This window comes from Phyllopteryx taeniolatus, unplaced genomic scaffold (assembly GCF_024500385.1).
Source record: "Phyllopteryx taeniolatus isolate TA_2022b unplaced genomic scaffold, UOR_Ptae_1.2 contig_24, whole genome shotgun sequence".
Lineage (NCBI taxonomy): Eukaryota > Metazoa > Chordata > Actinopteri > Syngnathiformes > Syngnathidae > Phyllopteryx > Phyllopteryx taeniolatus.
The window spans coordinates 3,188,690-3,200,667 of record NW_026903162.1 but is presented as its reverse complement, the minus strand read 5'-3'; the positions used below and the strand labels follow the sequence as shown (position 1 = coordinate 3,200,667).

The 11,978-nt window shown below is 44.1% G+C and overlaps 1 protein-coding gene across 1 annotated transcript in view; it reads right to left on the bottom strand.

The window, feature by feature from the left end:
* Positions 1 to 478: 478 nt before the first annotated feature.
* Positions 479 to 11,978, bottom strand: part of tshz3b (teashirt zinc finger homeobox 3b) — a 35,650-nt gene continuing 24,150 nt past the window's right edge. Inside the window, 2 exon segments of the mRNA XM_061764972.1 lie at positions 479 to 6,046; positions 6,049 to 6,606. Coding sequence (XP_061620956.1) covers positions 3,087 to 6,046; positions 6,049 to 6,606 — 3,518 coding nt within the window. The 3' untranslated portion in view covers positions 479 to 3,086.

Genomic DNA, 11,978 nt, shown 5'->3' with positions numbered 1-11,978 from the left:
TTTTTTTTGTCCAATCAGATTTTAGCCTCCATCTGTTGCCATGTCATTCTAATCTGCCCAGGGCAATTTACAGGAGTTGTGAAACTCTTCTTCGTTTATGTCTGCATGAATGTATTACACTGCCCCCTGGTGGCCAGGTCGCACACACCCGAAGGATCAAATTAAGTCCTTACACACAACCTTTTTCATACACACATCTGCTTGTATTTTTCTGTAATATTGTGTGCTGGTCTTTAAAAAATAAATCTAATTAAATAAAACATGCATTCAATGGTTCTGTCTGTTTAGATCATTTAAAAATAAAAAATAAAATCCACCATAGTGTCATTAAAAAAAAGAAAATGTAATCCATTTTATATTGAAATTTAACCTAATATACAACAAAAACCCCGCTTATAGGTTTTGTGTGTGTCTGTGTGCGTTTGTGCGTCGATGCTTCGGCGAAAACACAGCACGCATGCACCATTATTGCAAAAAAAAAACAGGTTCCTTTTTTTAATGCTGCAGTAGAAAACAAGGTTATCATAACAATAATAATAATTATAATAATAATAACAACAATATGAATGTTTTCATTGTCAAGTACAACAACACAGCAAGAGAAAAGAAAGGACAGCTTGTGTTTGTGTGTGCTCTTTACATGCGTCATATTTTACACTTTGTCATTTACACGTCACTTATTGAGGGTGGGGGGGGGTTAAACGCAGCGTAACCATGGTTACCGTTCATATCCCCTCCAATACACAGATATAAAGCTGCATTGTGGCCACATGGCCGAGTCAAAAAAAAAAGGTTGATAAATAATAAGATGACATAAAGCGATGTCATTTTTTTCCTCATTTTTTTTTTTCACGTGTAGTGATAAAAAGACCCTTCAACCCTTTGGGCATGACTTTTAATTCCATTCATAATAATAATTAAAAAAAAACACTTTTTTTTGCTACCTTCCCTTTTTTCCATCATTTGATTAAATAACACGTATAAAAAAAAAGTCTTGTGCAAAACAATGTCATTAAATGTCTTTGCTTACTGTGCACCAGCAGTCATTATTCTTCTTTTTCTTGTTTTTAAATTAAAAAATATAGAAAGGATGTATAATTTAGACAGGAATTATTAGTTCGTTTTTTTTTTTTTTTTTTTTAATATATATATATATATATATTTACATATTTTACACAGACCTGAAGGAAAAAAAAGGTCCCTGAACAAACACACAATATTTTGTCTTTTAACGATGGAGACAGAAACGTGACACTCAATGTGAAATATAAAAAAAAAAGAAAAAACAACTTTCTCTTTTTTGCATTCAAAGAGCGTAAATGTTGCTTTCTTAAGTGCTTTTGCGTACTCAGAGTACCAGGGCCACACTGAAAACAAAAACAAGAAATAGTCAAATTCTGAAGGAAACCAATATTTTATGGCAGTAAAGCTGCAATATTACAAAAGTCTACATTTTTATGAGAAAAATGTCTAAACTTCACGAGACGGAAGTTCTTGTTTTCTTCATTACACGCACAATAATAATCAAATAAATACAAGTGCAAGTTTTCTGAGGAAAAAAAAAATCAATTTCTTTAGAATAAATTTACAAGACTAAACCAACTTGGAATTATTACAAGAGTAAACTTCTGCTTTTATGAGACTAAAGTCATAATTTAGTTGTGTTTCAAGTGTGATTTTTACAAGAATGTAGTTATCATTTTATAAGCAGGAGATTATTATTATTTTATTTTTTTTTTACAAGAATAAAGCTAATTTCATGAGAGCAAAGTCAAAATACTATGAGAAATAAAGTCAGACTTTTAACAAAATAAAGTCAAAATACCTTATAGGTTGTAATTTTATGACAAAGTGTTAAGACAAAAATATGATTTTTCTGCCAACGGTCATCATTTTATGAGGGGAAGAAAAGTCTTAGAATATTCCCAAAATAAAGCTATAATTGCATGACAACAAAGTAAAAACATTTTAAAAAAAAAATCAGACTTTTGGAACAATGGGCATAATATTACGAGGGAAAAAAAAAACATTGCAATTTGATGAGAACAAAGTCAAAACACTCCAGATAATGAAAAAAAAAAAAAAAAAATTATTCGTATGATTTTACAAGAATAGGGTGTATATTAAAATCATGAAATTACACCAACGCGGCACGGTGGCCGACTGGTTAGAGCGTCAGCCTCACAGTTCTGAGGACCCGGGTTCAATCCCCGGCCCCGACTGTGTGGAGTTTGCATGTTCTCCCCGTGCCTGCGTGGGTTTTCTCCGGGCACTCCGGTTTCCTCCCACATCCCACAAACATGCATAAATTGGAGACTCTAAATTGCCCGTAGGTGTGACTGTGAGTGCGAATGGTTGTCTGTTTGCATGTGCCCTGTGATTGGCTGGCAACCAGTTCAGGGTGTATCCCGCCTCCTGCCCGATGACAGCTGGGATAGGCTCCATCACGCCCGCGACCCTAGTGAGGATAAGCGGCTCAGAAAATGGATGGATGGATGGAATTACACCAACGTTAAAATGAGGTATTGAACATTGAGTCCAATATACCCAAACGGCGAACAAGGACTCAATCTGGCTTTTCTCTCATAATATTAGCAGTTTGTTCTCATAACGTAAGAGCAACACAACTTGTTTTCTCATTATTTTCCCACATTATTCTGGTAATTTATTTGGGGGGTATGTTTTTCAGTATGGCCGTAATCCTCATACGTACATGACAGTAAAAAACCAGAGACAACTGGGGAAAAACAAAAAAACAAGAACTCCAGCAGATGTAAAGTTTTTTTGTCGATGCATGCAGCTTTTCACACGGCGGTGATGTGGAAATATAAAGCAATTTCATTTACACAAAATACACACCACTTTATTTGTAGGATTTTTTTTTTTTTTTTTTTTTTTTTTTTTACTTTTCTTCTTTTCTTTAAACCTTAATAATTTGTATCTCGGGGCTCATATTTGGAGGTTTGTTGAACGTCCTGCACCTCCAACAAAGAAAAATGTGCCCCAGAAAACTCAGCCGTCCTTTTATACGGCAGCTTTTCCCGGGTCCTGGTACGGTAAAGTTAGGTAAAGTCGCGTGTTCTGCACTACTGCTTGTCCAGCTCGCAAACGTACATGAGGTGGTCCTCGGGGGACTTCCCATGAGTCTTGCTGAGGTGCAGTTTGACGGCGTGCTTGCTGGCAAAGGTCCGGTTGCAGAGTTTGCACTGGTGGGCCGTCGCACCGCCCCCCTCGTCCTCGTCATTGTTGGGGGACGACGCTGCCGAATCGAGGGTGGGCAAGGACGAGGGCAGGGCCACGGGAAAGGATGACAGAGAAGAGGGCAACGGGCGGCCGGATGGGTGCAAGTGGTCCAGGAGTTTGTCGGAGAGTCCTTTGTGGAGGCGTTGATGGGAGATCTGACCCAGGAGCTGCTCTCCAGAGAGCTTGGCCAGGTCCCGCAGCCGGAAGCCGAGGTGCGCCTCCAGGTGGCTGACGTAGGTGGACGGGGAGCGGATCTGCGAGGCGCAGTCGCTACAGAAGAACACCGGGTGGGCCGAGTCCAGGTTCTTCAGGAACTTGGTGCTGCCGGTCCTGCGCAGCTGGTACTTGACGTTGGCCAGCCAGTGGGAGATGGTGGTCATGGAGAGGCCGGTGAAGCGCGAGATGTGCATCCTCTCCTGCGGGCTCAGGTCCGACATCATGTACTTGCCATCTGTGGTTTGCCTCAGGCTGGAGGCGAACTGTGCCTGCAGAATTAGGAGGTGCTGAGGGTTCCAGTTGGACTGGCGGCCTTTGCGCTTCTGGGCGGGAGACACCTCTTCCGCCTCCTCCTGGGTGGCGCCCTCCACGTCAGAGCGCTCCGACAAGCTGGTGGGCGTGGAAGCCTTGGAGATGGCCTGGCTCTCCGTCAGGTTCCTCAACATGTCGGAGATATCAGACAAGGCATTCTCCTTCAGGGGCGACGACGACATGAAGGAGGCCACGGCAGCCGAGGCTTTGGTGACGGCCACGGTAGCGGAAGGCAACACGTTTTTGTCGGCGTGCTTGCCTTTGGTGAGATCCATAGGTTGGTCGTTGCCACTGAGGTTCGGCTGGTAGAAGTAGCGACCCAGGTGGTCGCTGCCGGATTTCTTGGCCTGGGCAGGTGGCGTGGAGGCCGCCACCGCCGCCTTTTCTGCCAGGCTGTTGCTCATCTTGAAGAGCATGCTCATGGGATCCAGGGAGGGAAGGGCAGGCTTGGCGGCCTTGCCCAGGTGGGCGTTCATGACCGACTGCAGGGCGCTCAGCGGGTTGACAAAGGGCTGCTCCGGGGGCGGGTGGTCAGTGATGATGGCCGTGCTGCCGCAGAGGGACCCGGGCTGGGGTGACCCCTCCGCTGACTCCACGCCATTCTCTGTGGGTTCCTTCAGACTGCTATCCCCGTTTGACTCCTTGTGGTTTGTTTGACTTGTCACATTTTCAGGAGTTTTGCAGCCTCCTGTTTTGGTGTCCTTGGGGGAGTCTCCTCTGTGGGAGTCCCCTGCCTCGCTGTGGCACGGTGACGGTGTGGTTCTCATGGGGGACAACCTCGCCATGCCGCCTGGCTCCCTCATCTTCTCCTCAACTTTCGCCACTTTCTCCGTCACCTTCATGACAAGCTCCTCCATGGCGTGGAAGTTGTTCTTGGATATCGGCGATGTTTGGAGGCTGAGAGGAGTCACCAGCGTTTGGCTTTTGCCCGTGGGCGAGAGGATCTCTGCCCCGGGGAACATGTACTTGAGAGAGGAGTTCTTCCCTGAGTTCCCCAGGGAGAGCTTCATTATGTTGGGGAGCTGGTAGGCGGCGTGAATGCTGGGGTAGCCTCCCCAGCTTGGAGCTCCGTTCTGGGCTTTGTTGATGGCCGAGGTCACCGTGTTCTCCAAGGACTTGAGGATGTCCAGACCTCCTTTAGGACTCGCGTCCAGATCCTCCTCAGTCAGATACGTGTACTTTGACGAGATGTCAAACTTCTCCTCGGTTTCCTCTTCACCTCCTGATGTCTTGTTTGCGTTATTGTTGACAATGGATTCTTTAGTGCACTCCTCCTCCTTCTCCTCCATTTTGATCTCCACAGCCATGGTATCGGGTGAGACGCTGGTGGGAGGGAGAACTGGGGCAGGTGGCGGCGAGAAGGCAGTGGCAGCCAGAGGAACTGACTGCACCTTCTCTTCCACAGTCGGCGTCAGTGCCGGGCTGGGCGTCTCGATGATGGGTTTGCCCCTCTTGATTGCCGAGTTGGTGACTTTGATGAAGTGTCCAGTCAGCATCATGTGTGCAGTCAGCTCCTGCAGGGTGTCGTGCGAGCTGCCACACTCCATGCACTTGAGGATCTGCGATTTCCGCGACTCAAACTGCCAGGCGTAGCTGGCGCCGTTCTGGTGCCCGTAGCGGTTGTTGGGTGTGATGTATGGGTGGGCCGTCCTCTGGAGAAGCTCATTGGCGTCAGCCAGGGAGGCCAGCTTGGGCGTGGCCCCTCCATTGGAGTCTGGCGAGCTGGGTACGTCCAGCTCCACGGGAGCTCTTTTTCTTGCCGAGATGATCTTAGCCGCCACCGGAGTCACGGGCTCCTTCAGTGGCACTTTTTGGTAGTGTTTGGTCTTAATCATGTGGACGCTTAAATCCTGAAGCGACTCAAAGGAATGCCCGCAGTACATGCACTTCAGAACCTTCTGCGCATCCTCCTTGCCTTCCATCTCCAGCAAGGAGCGCTTCCTTGGTTTGGACCAGCGCCTGGTCCCCTCCCTGTCCACCTCGTGGTTGTCATCCCGGTAGTGTCCGGTCTCGTTCATGTGCACCGTGAGCTCCACCAGGGTGTCGTATGCTCCACTGCAGTCCTTGCAGCGGAACTTGCTGGCGCCGGTGAAGATGGATCCGTAGAGTTTGGAGCTCTGGCGGTAAAGCTGCACAGTGCTGAACAGGCTCGGCTCAGCGGAAGCTGCCGACACGGCCACTGCGGGGTGCTGGGTCATGGCCAGTCGGTTTTGGTGGTTCTGTGAAGCCTGCTGGAGGGTTTTGGCGACGGCTGTCTGGTGCCAGTCGTACCCGCGCTACCGCAGCTGCTGCTGCTACTGCTACTACTGCTGTTACTGTGGCTGCGAGGGGGCTTCTCCTGGGGTGGGTGGCTCAGGTTCAGGTTCACGGTGGACCAGTAGGAGTTGGTCAAGAAAGACGTGTAGATGGCCTTCATCTTCTCCAGGCTGTCAGCCACGGAGTTGGAGGTGGAAAGAACGGAGCCGGAAAGCACGGCTTCATCACCTCTCCCTGGCGTGGCCGCGTTGTCCGCGGCCGCCATGGCAGTAGAGGACAACGACAATACACTGGCAGGGTCTTTAAAAAGGAGAATGTCCTCCTCTGTTTTAAGCGGCAGGCTCTCAAAGTCGGACATCCCGTCGCTGGATTCGCTCAGGTGAGACTCGCTGTCCATCTCCTGGCCAGAGAAGTCAGCAGCAGTTGGCGAATCATGGAACTCGGGCCCAGACCCTGGTCCGTCATTTGCGTCCCGACACAGGAATTTGGCAGCGGGTTCCTCCATTTCTTGGGCTGAGTCTTCGCCGTCCAGGTTCTCGTCCAGCAGTGCCGCTTCCTTCTCATCTTCGGGGACGTATGCTACGAAGAAACAAAGAGGAGCATTCGTCAGAAATGACGCAAAGTCCATGCATCCATTTTCCACACCGCATATCCCATCTAACTTTGGACTACACCTCTGACGGGCCGCCAGTGAATCACAGGGCACATTCACACCGTTGCAGAGCGCGAACTGAAACCAAGAGGCGGGGGGGGGGAGCAAGATATCACACTTTTTTAAAATATATTTTTGGAATGTTACAAGATATCACACTCATACTGTACTAATAACTTTTTGCTTTCTCACCAAACAACAAGCTGAGATTTAGACCGCTTTTCCCAAGTGGACCCCCGCTATTCCTCCCATTTTTCTGTATGTGGCCCTCAGTGGAAAAGGTAAGGACAACTCTGCAGTACACTGTTACTGACTGCAATGACGTAAAGTCTCAACTCCGATTACCCCAAAACAAAATTCTCTCTGTTATCAGAAGCCAACTACTTCCTGCCAAAAAAAAGTTTGCAGACACTCTCAGAATCCAGTCTTTGTTCTGCACTGTAGAACATTAGCAGCAAGAGAATCAGGGATGGATGGGGGGGTGGGGGGGTTCAAACATAACTCGCCACCTTCTTCTTCTTCCTCTCAAGGGGCAACAGCTTGAAATTAAAAATAAATGTGAAATTAATGAAGCACGTTGCGGCGGCGGTGCTGGTTTCAGAAGTAATAAATTACTTGTATCAACCTCGGAGACGGCACTTCCTGTCTGTCAATTAATATGTGGGCTGCCTCGAATGCCTTCTCGAACAGACACCCTCGCCGTTTCAATTAAGCGTGCCTCCTCACTCATTACGCCGCTCAGCCCACGTCGTAAATAAAAATGAATGTTACGTGCGACAAATCTCCGTGCCGCCGCCGCGCAAAAAGCCATTTGCTTCAATTACCAGAGATTAGAAAAACTTTGGCGTTATTATTTACAGTTTAGCCGGCGGGCCAGCAAGCCAGCGAGCGTGCGTACGCTTCGGGCTTTCAATTTAGATTAAAATCCCTCCCGTTTAAGAAGAACGCCGCAGAAAAATGTGAATCGAGACGAATGAACGCGCATCAGTGAACGCGTGAATCCACCAGAGGGACAAAACAAGATCACACGATGATTTGTGATTTAAAAGCACAACGCACTATCTTTTTTTATTATTCACTCAACAAAGTGAAAGCTTTGCAGCATTGACTCAACTGGTCTGCAATGAAAATACAAGACCATGATGACTATCTACAATGTAAGTATTTTACACCTATGTGGATAAAAACGGGGACCGATAAAGTCTGGTTCTTAACCGATTTTTAATTTTATTTTTTGTAGTGAAAGAGATGCGGGCCTTTGCCGACTTCAGTCAGGAGGAGGAAAATGCTTAAATATGGCACGATTGTCGGAATGTGTGTAGTTCACTTAAGTCGTTCACTGCCAGTCATTTACAAAGCCGCTTTAGAGCACTTTTGATTTGTTTTTTTACGACCCACAGACTTTTGTTTTCTGTGACACCACAAGCAGCAAAATTACCAAAAGAAAGACTAGCCCCTCCTCTTGCAAAAATAAATAAATGAATAAATAAATCTGAATGATTCCCAAAACCTTTGGGAGAATATTTTCTGGACTGACGAGACGAAACTTGAGGTTTTTTTCGTTACATCCGGCGTACATGTAATACAGCATTTCAGAAAAAGACCATCACACCACCAGTCAGACACGGTGGTGGTAGTGTGATGACCTGGGGCTGTACCGACACTTCAGGACCTGGACGACTTTCTGCTCTGCTCTTTACCAGAAAATCCTGAAGGAGAATGTTCAGCCCTCAGTTTGAGACCTCAAGCTGAAGTGCACTTGTGTTCTGCAGCAGAACAACGATCCAAAACACACCAGCAAGTCAACTTCTGAATGTTAGCTCTTGTTAGCATTATTGTCAGTGTAAAAATCTTCTCGTACAGATCTGATGTGGCTATTTTTCAGGAACTCTTTGTGAAAGAGGCTCACAGATGTGGTGTGTTTTTGTGAAATATTTGACTCCCTCCTCCATATCTCATACTATGAGCGCTCCTCCTGTTTTTTGGTGAACACATCGTGCTACGCTACGCCATCTGTTGTGCGAGCGGCGCGACAGCTGTTCACCAGGACGGGCGTGAAGCCGTCAAGGCCAAATGTGGCGACCGATCCGCATGCACCTGCCACTGCGAGTGGTCAAAACAAATGCACAGCATAAATTAAATGACGAGTGTGCGTCATTTGTGGACACTTAACGGCTTTGTTTGTAGACAAACAGCTGCTCGGATAACATCTGAACGACTATTGTGACAGGAAAATCACCACAAGGGAGCTTGGAAGGCAAACAACAACAGATTTACATTGACCACCGCCAAGGCTTCAACATACAGCTGGATGCTTAACACATTTTTTTTCATCTCAATAACGCAGCATAACAGTCGATCCGTGATTAAACTAATTGATTAACAAAGCTGTGTCCATGCTTCAGCACCTGAAACTCCCACAGAGTGATCATCGCTCTGCGTTTGACTCTCTCTACTTGTTAGCCAATATTGGGCATGATGGGCCAAACACCAAGAGGATCACTCCGTGCATAATTTCTGAGTACAGCAGTCATAACATTGGGAATTGGATGGAGATTTTTTTTTTTTTTAAATTACACCATTTACTTGGTACCAATTGTCCGTGGTGATGATGTCATGCGAGACCAAAGTTTAGCGAGCATCCAAAGAGAATAGTACACAGGTGAAGACTACAATATGGGACATAATAGAGCAAAACAGGGGACACTATGGAACAAAAATTGATGTGGGATATTATAGGACATTGTGAGATTTAATAGGACCGATCCCAAGCTTTTGTTTCTCACTCATAAAATATTACATGGCTTAGCACCTTCCTATCTTGCTGACCGTTATGCTCCACCACAAGACCTACGCTCGCAACAGCGTTGGACTTGGGGCGACTCCAAGAGCTATTCGTACTGGAGCGTACTCGCGAATTCCCGACCCGCTGCAATTAGAGCGGCTACCTCTGCAGAAATATTTCAATTTTGAATTAAGACTTATTCTTACACTAGTACTAGTGCTACTACCCTGGTATGCAAATTGCCTCTTGCCCTGCCTTACGCCCTGACATCCAGATTTTGGCCTGTTTTACTGCCTCTTCTCCGCTCCTGCTCGGAGAAAGGGCAACGTGGCGATGATCAAAGTGAAGCTGTTGTTCTTAGGATTCTGCATCATGGGACAGAATGGCACAAAATGTCACATGAAGGGCTTAATGGGGACCGATGTAATAGTGGACATTATGGGACAAAATAAGACATTATGGGACATGATGAGACACAATAATAATAATTAGAAAAATTGTATGACTTAAAAAAAATGCCTGTACAGTTCATAAAGGCTTTTGAACGTGCTTTCCTGTTGGAAAAATATTTAAAAAGGATCAAAACGGAGGAATTTAGAGAGGAAGCGGAGGATGAGGAGGGATGCTGGTCTTGGAACTAAACCAAATTCGAGGCCACACACACACACACACAAAGATGATCCCCAAGGTTGTTGGCTGGTGTCAATGTTGTGAGTTTCACAACGCCATGACCTCGGAAACTGAGATAATTGTGGAGTAACACACACACAGCCACACACACACAAACACACACCTGGGCCAGCATGCAAGTTCTGTTTTAATTAACAGAAAAAGTGTCATGTTGAGGGAAGGATGACTTTTATCAACAGGAGGGAGTGTGAGCTGCTTTCATTTTCTTGTTGTGGGCCGAGACCTTTCCCAAAACTTTTTTTTTGTTTTTTCTTTCTGGCCATATTTTCAAAGTTAAGTTTGAGATCATCCGGTGGTGTGACGAACCTTTACGACGGGGACGAGACGATGCAGATGTTCTCGTAGTACCAAACCCTTTATCATGTTTATGTAACGAGACACGCAAAAAAAAAAAAACTTTTTGGCTCATGTGCTACATTTGAGTTTTAAAATGGACATAACAAAAGAGCCAGCTCATTTGTGAATGAGGTATATATATATAAAAATAATACAAATAAATAAATACAAATAAAGTAATATAAAAGGGTACAAAAGTAAAATGTATAAAATAGTTTGTTTTGAAAAATAATCACTCACTCTCATTTTGTATTTTCTTATTTGCAATTAATTAAGGATAGTCATTTAATAAAAGGAATTTAATGTTAACTCAAGCTATTGAAGATTGTTTATAGGCTTTATAGTTCTGGTTGTTAACAATGGATGAAGTGATCAGTTGTTTAATGAGATGAATGAGTAGAAAAAACATTTAAAAACATAAAACTAATAGGTGGAATATGAAGAAATGAATGAAGAACGACAATGAAGAAAATTTAAATAAATAAAATAAAATCTGGTCAAGCTCGGCTTTAACTTTTGTAACAAAGCAACTGTGGTTTACAATAATTACAGAGGATTCAGTAAGAATGAAAAATATTCAATAAAACTGAATTAATGAATTAAATAAAGTCTAAAATGAAAGTAAAAATATGTTTAAATAAAAAATAACACGGATGAAATACAAACTAAAATATGAATAAAAATCAAATACAGATCTACAATAAAAGATCTGAATAGAAAGTTATTACATACATGCAAGTAAATATAAAAATAAAATATACTGAAATAAATAAATGAAAATATATATACTAAACTAAAATAGAAGTAAAAATAAACTATATATATAAAATATATAAAATAAACTAAAACATGATTAAGACGACAACACAATTTTAGTTATATCGTACTTTAAGAACAACCACAAGTACAAGAAAAGAAAATATACAATTAACTCAAATTAAATAAAAAAAAAAAAATCTATGTAAAATCAATGTAATTTTAATAACCTAAAATAAAATACATAAATATAAACTACAATTAAATATGGATGAAATATGATGAAAACTACTAAATGTATATATATCTACATACAGTGGGTATGGAATGCTTTTTTACATTGCAGCCATTTGCTAAAATCATTTAAGTTAATTTTTTCCCCCACAATGTACACACAGCCATTCCTCCTTGCAGATCCTCTCCAGTTCTGTCAGGTTGGATGGTGAACGTTGCTGGGCAGCCATTTTCAGGTCTTCCCAGAGATGCTCCATTGGGTTTAAGTCAGGGCTCTGGTTGGGCCATTCAAAAACAGTCACCGAGTTGTTCTGAAGCCACTCCTTCGGTATTTTAGCTGTGTGCTTAGCGTCATTGTCTTTTTTGAAGGTGAACCTTTAGCCCAGTCTGAGCACTCTGGAGAAGGTTTTTGTCCAGGATTTCCCCATACTTGGCCGCATTCATCTTTTCTTCGATTGCAACCAGGTCTCCCTGCCCCTGCAGCTGAAAAACACCCCC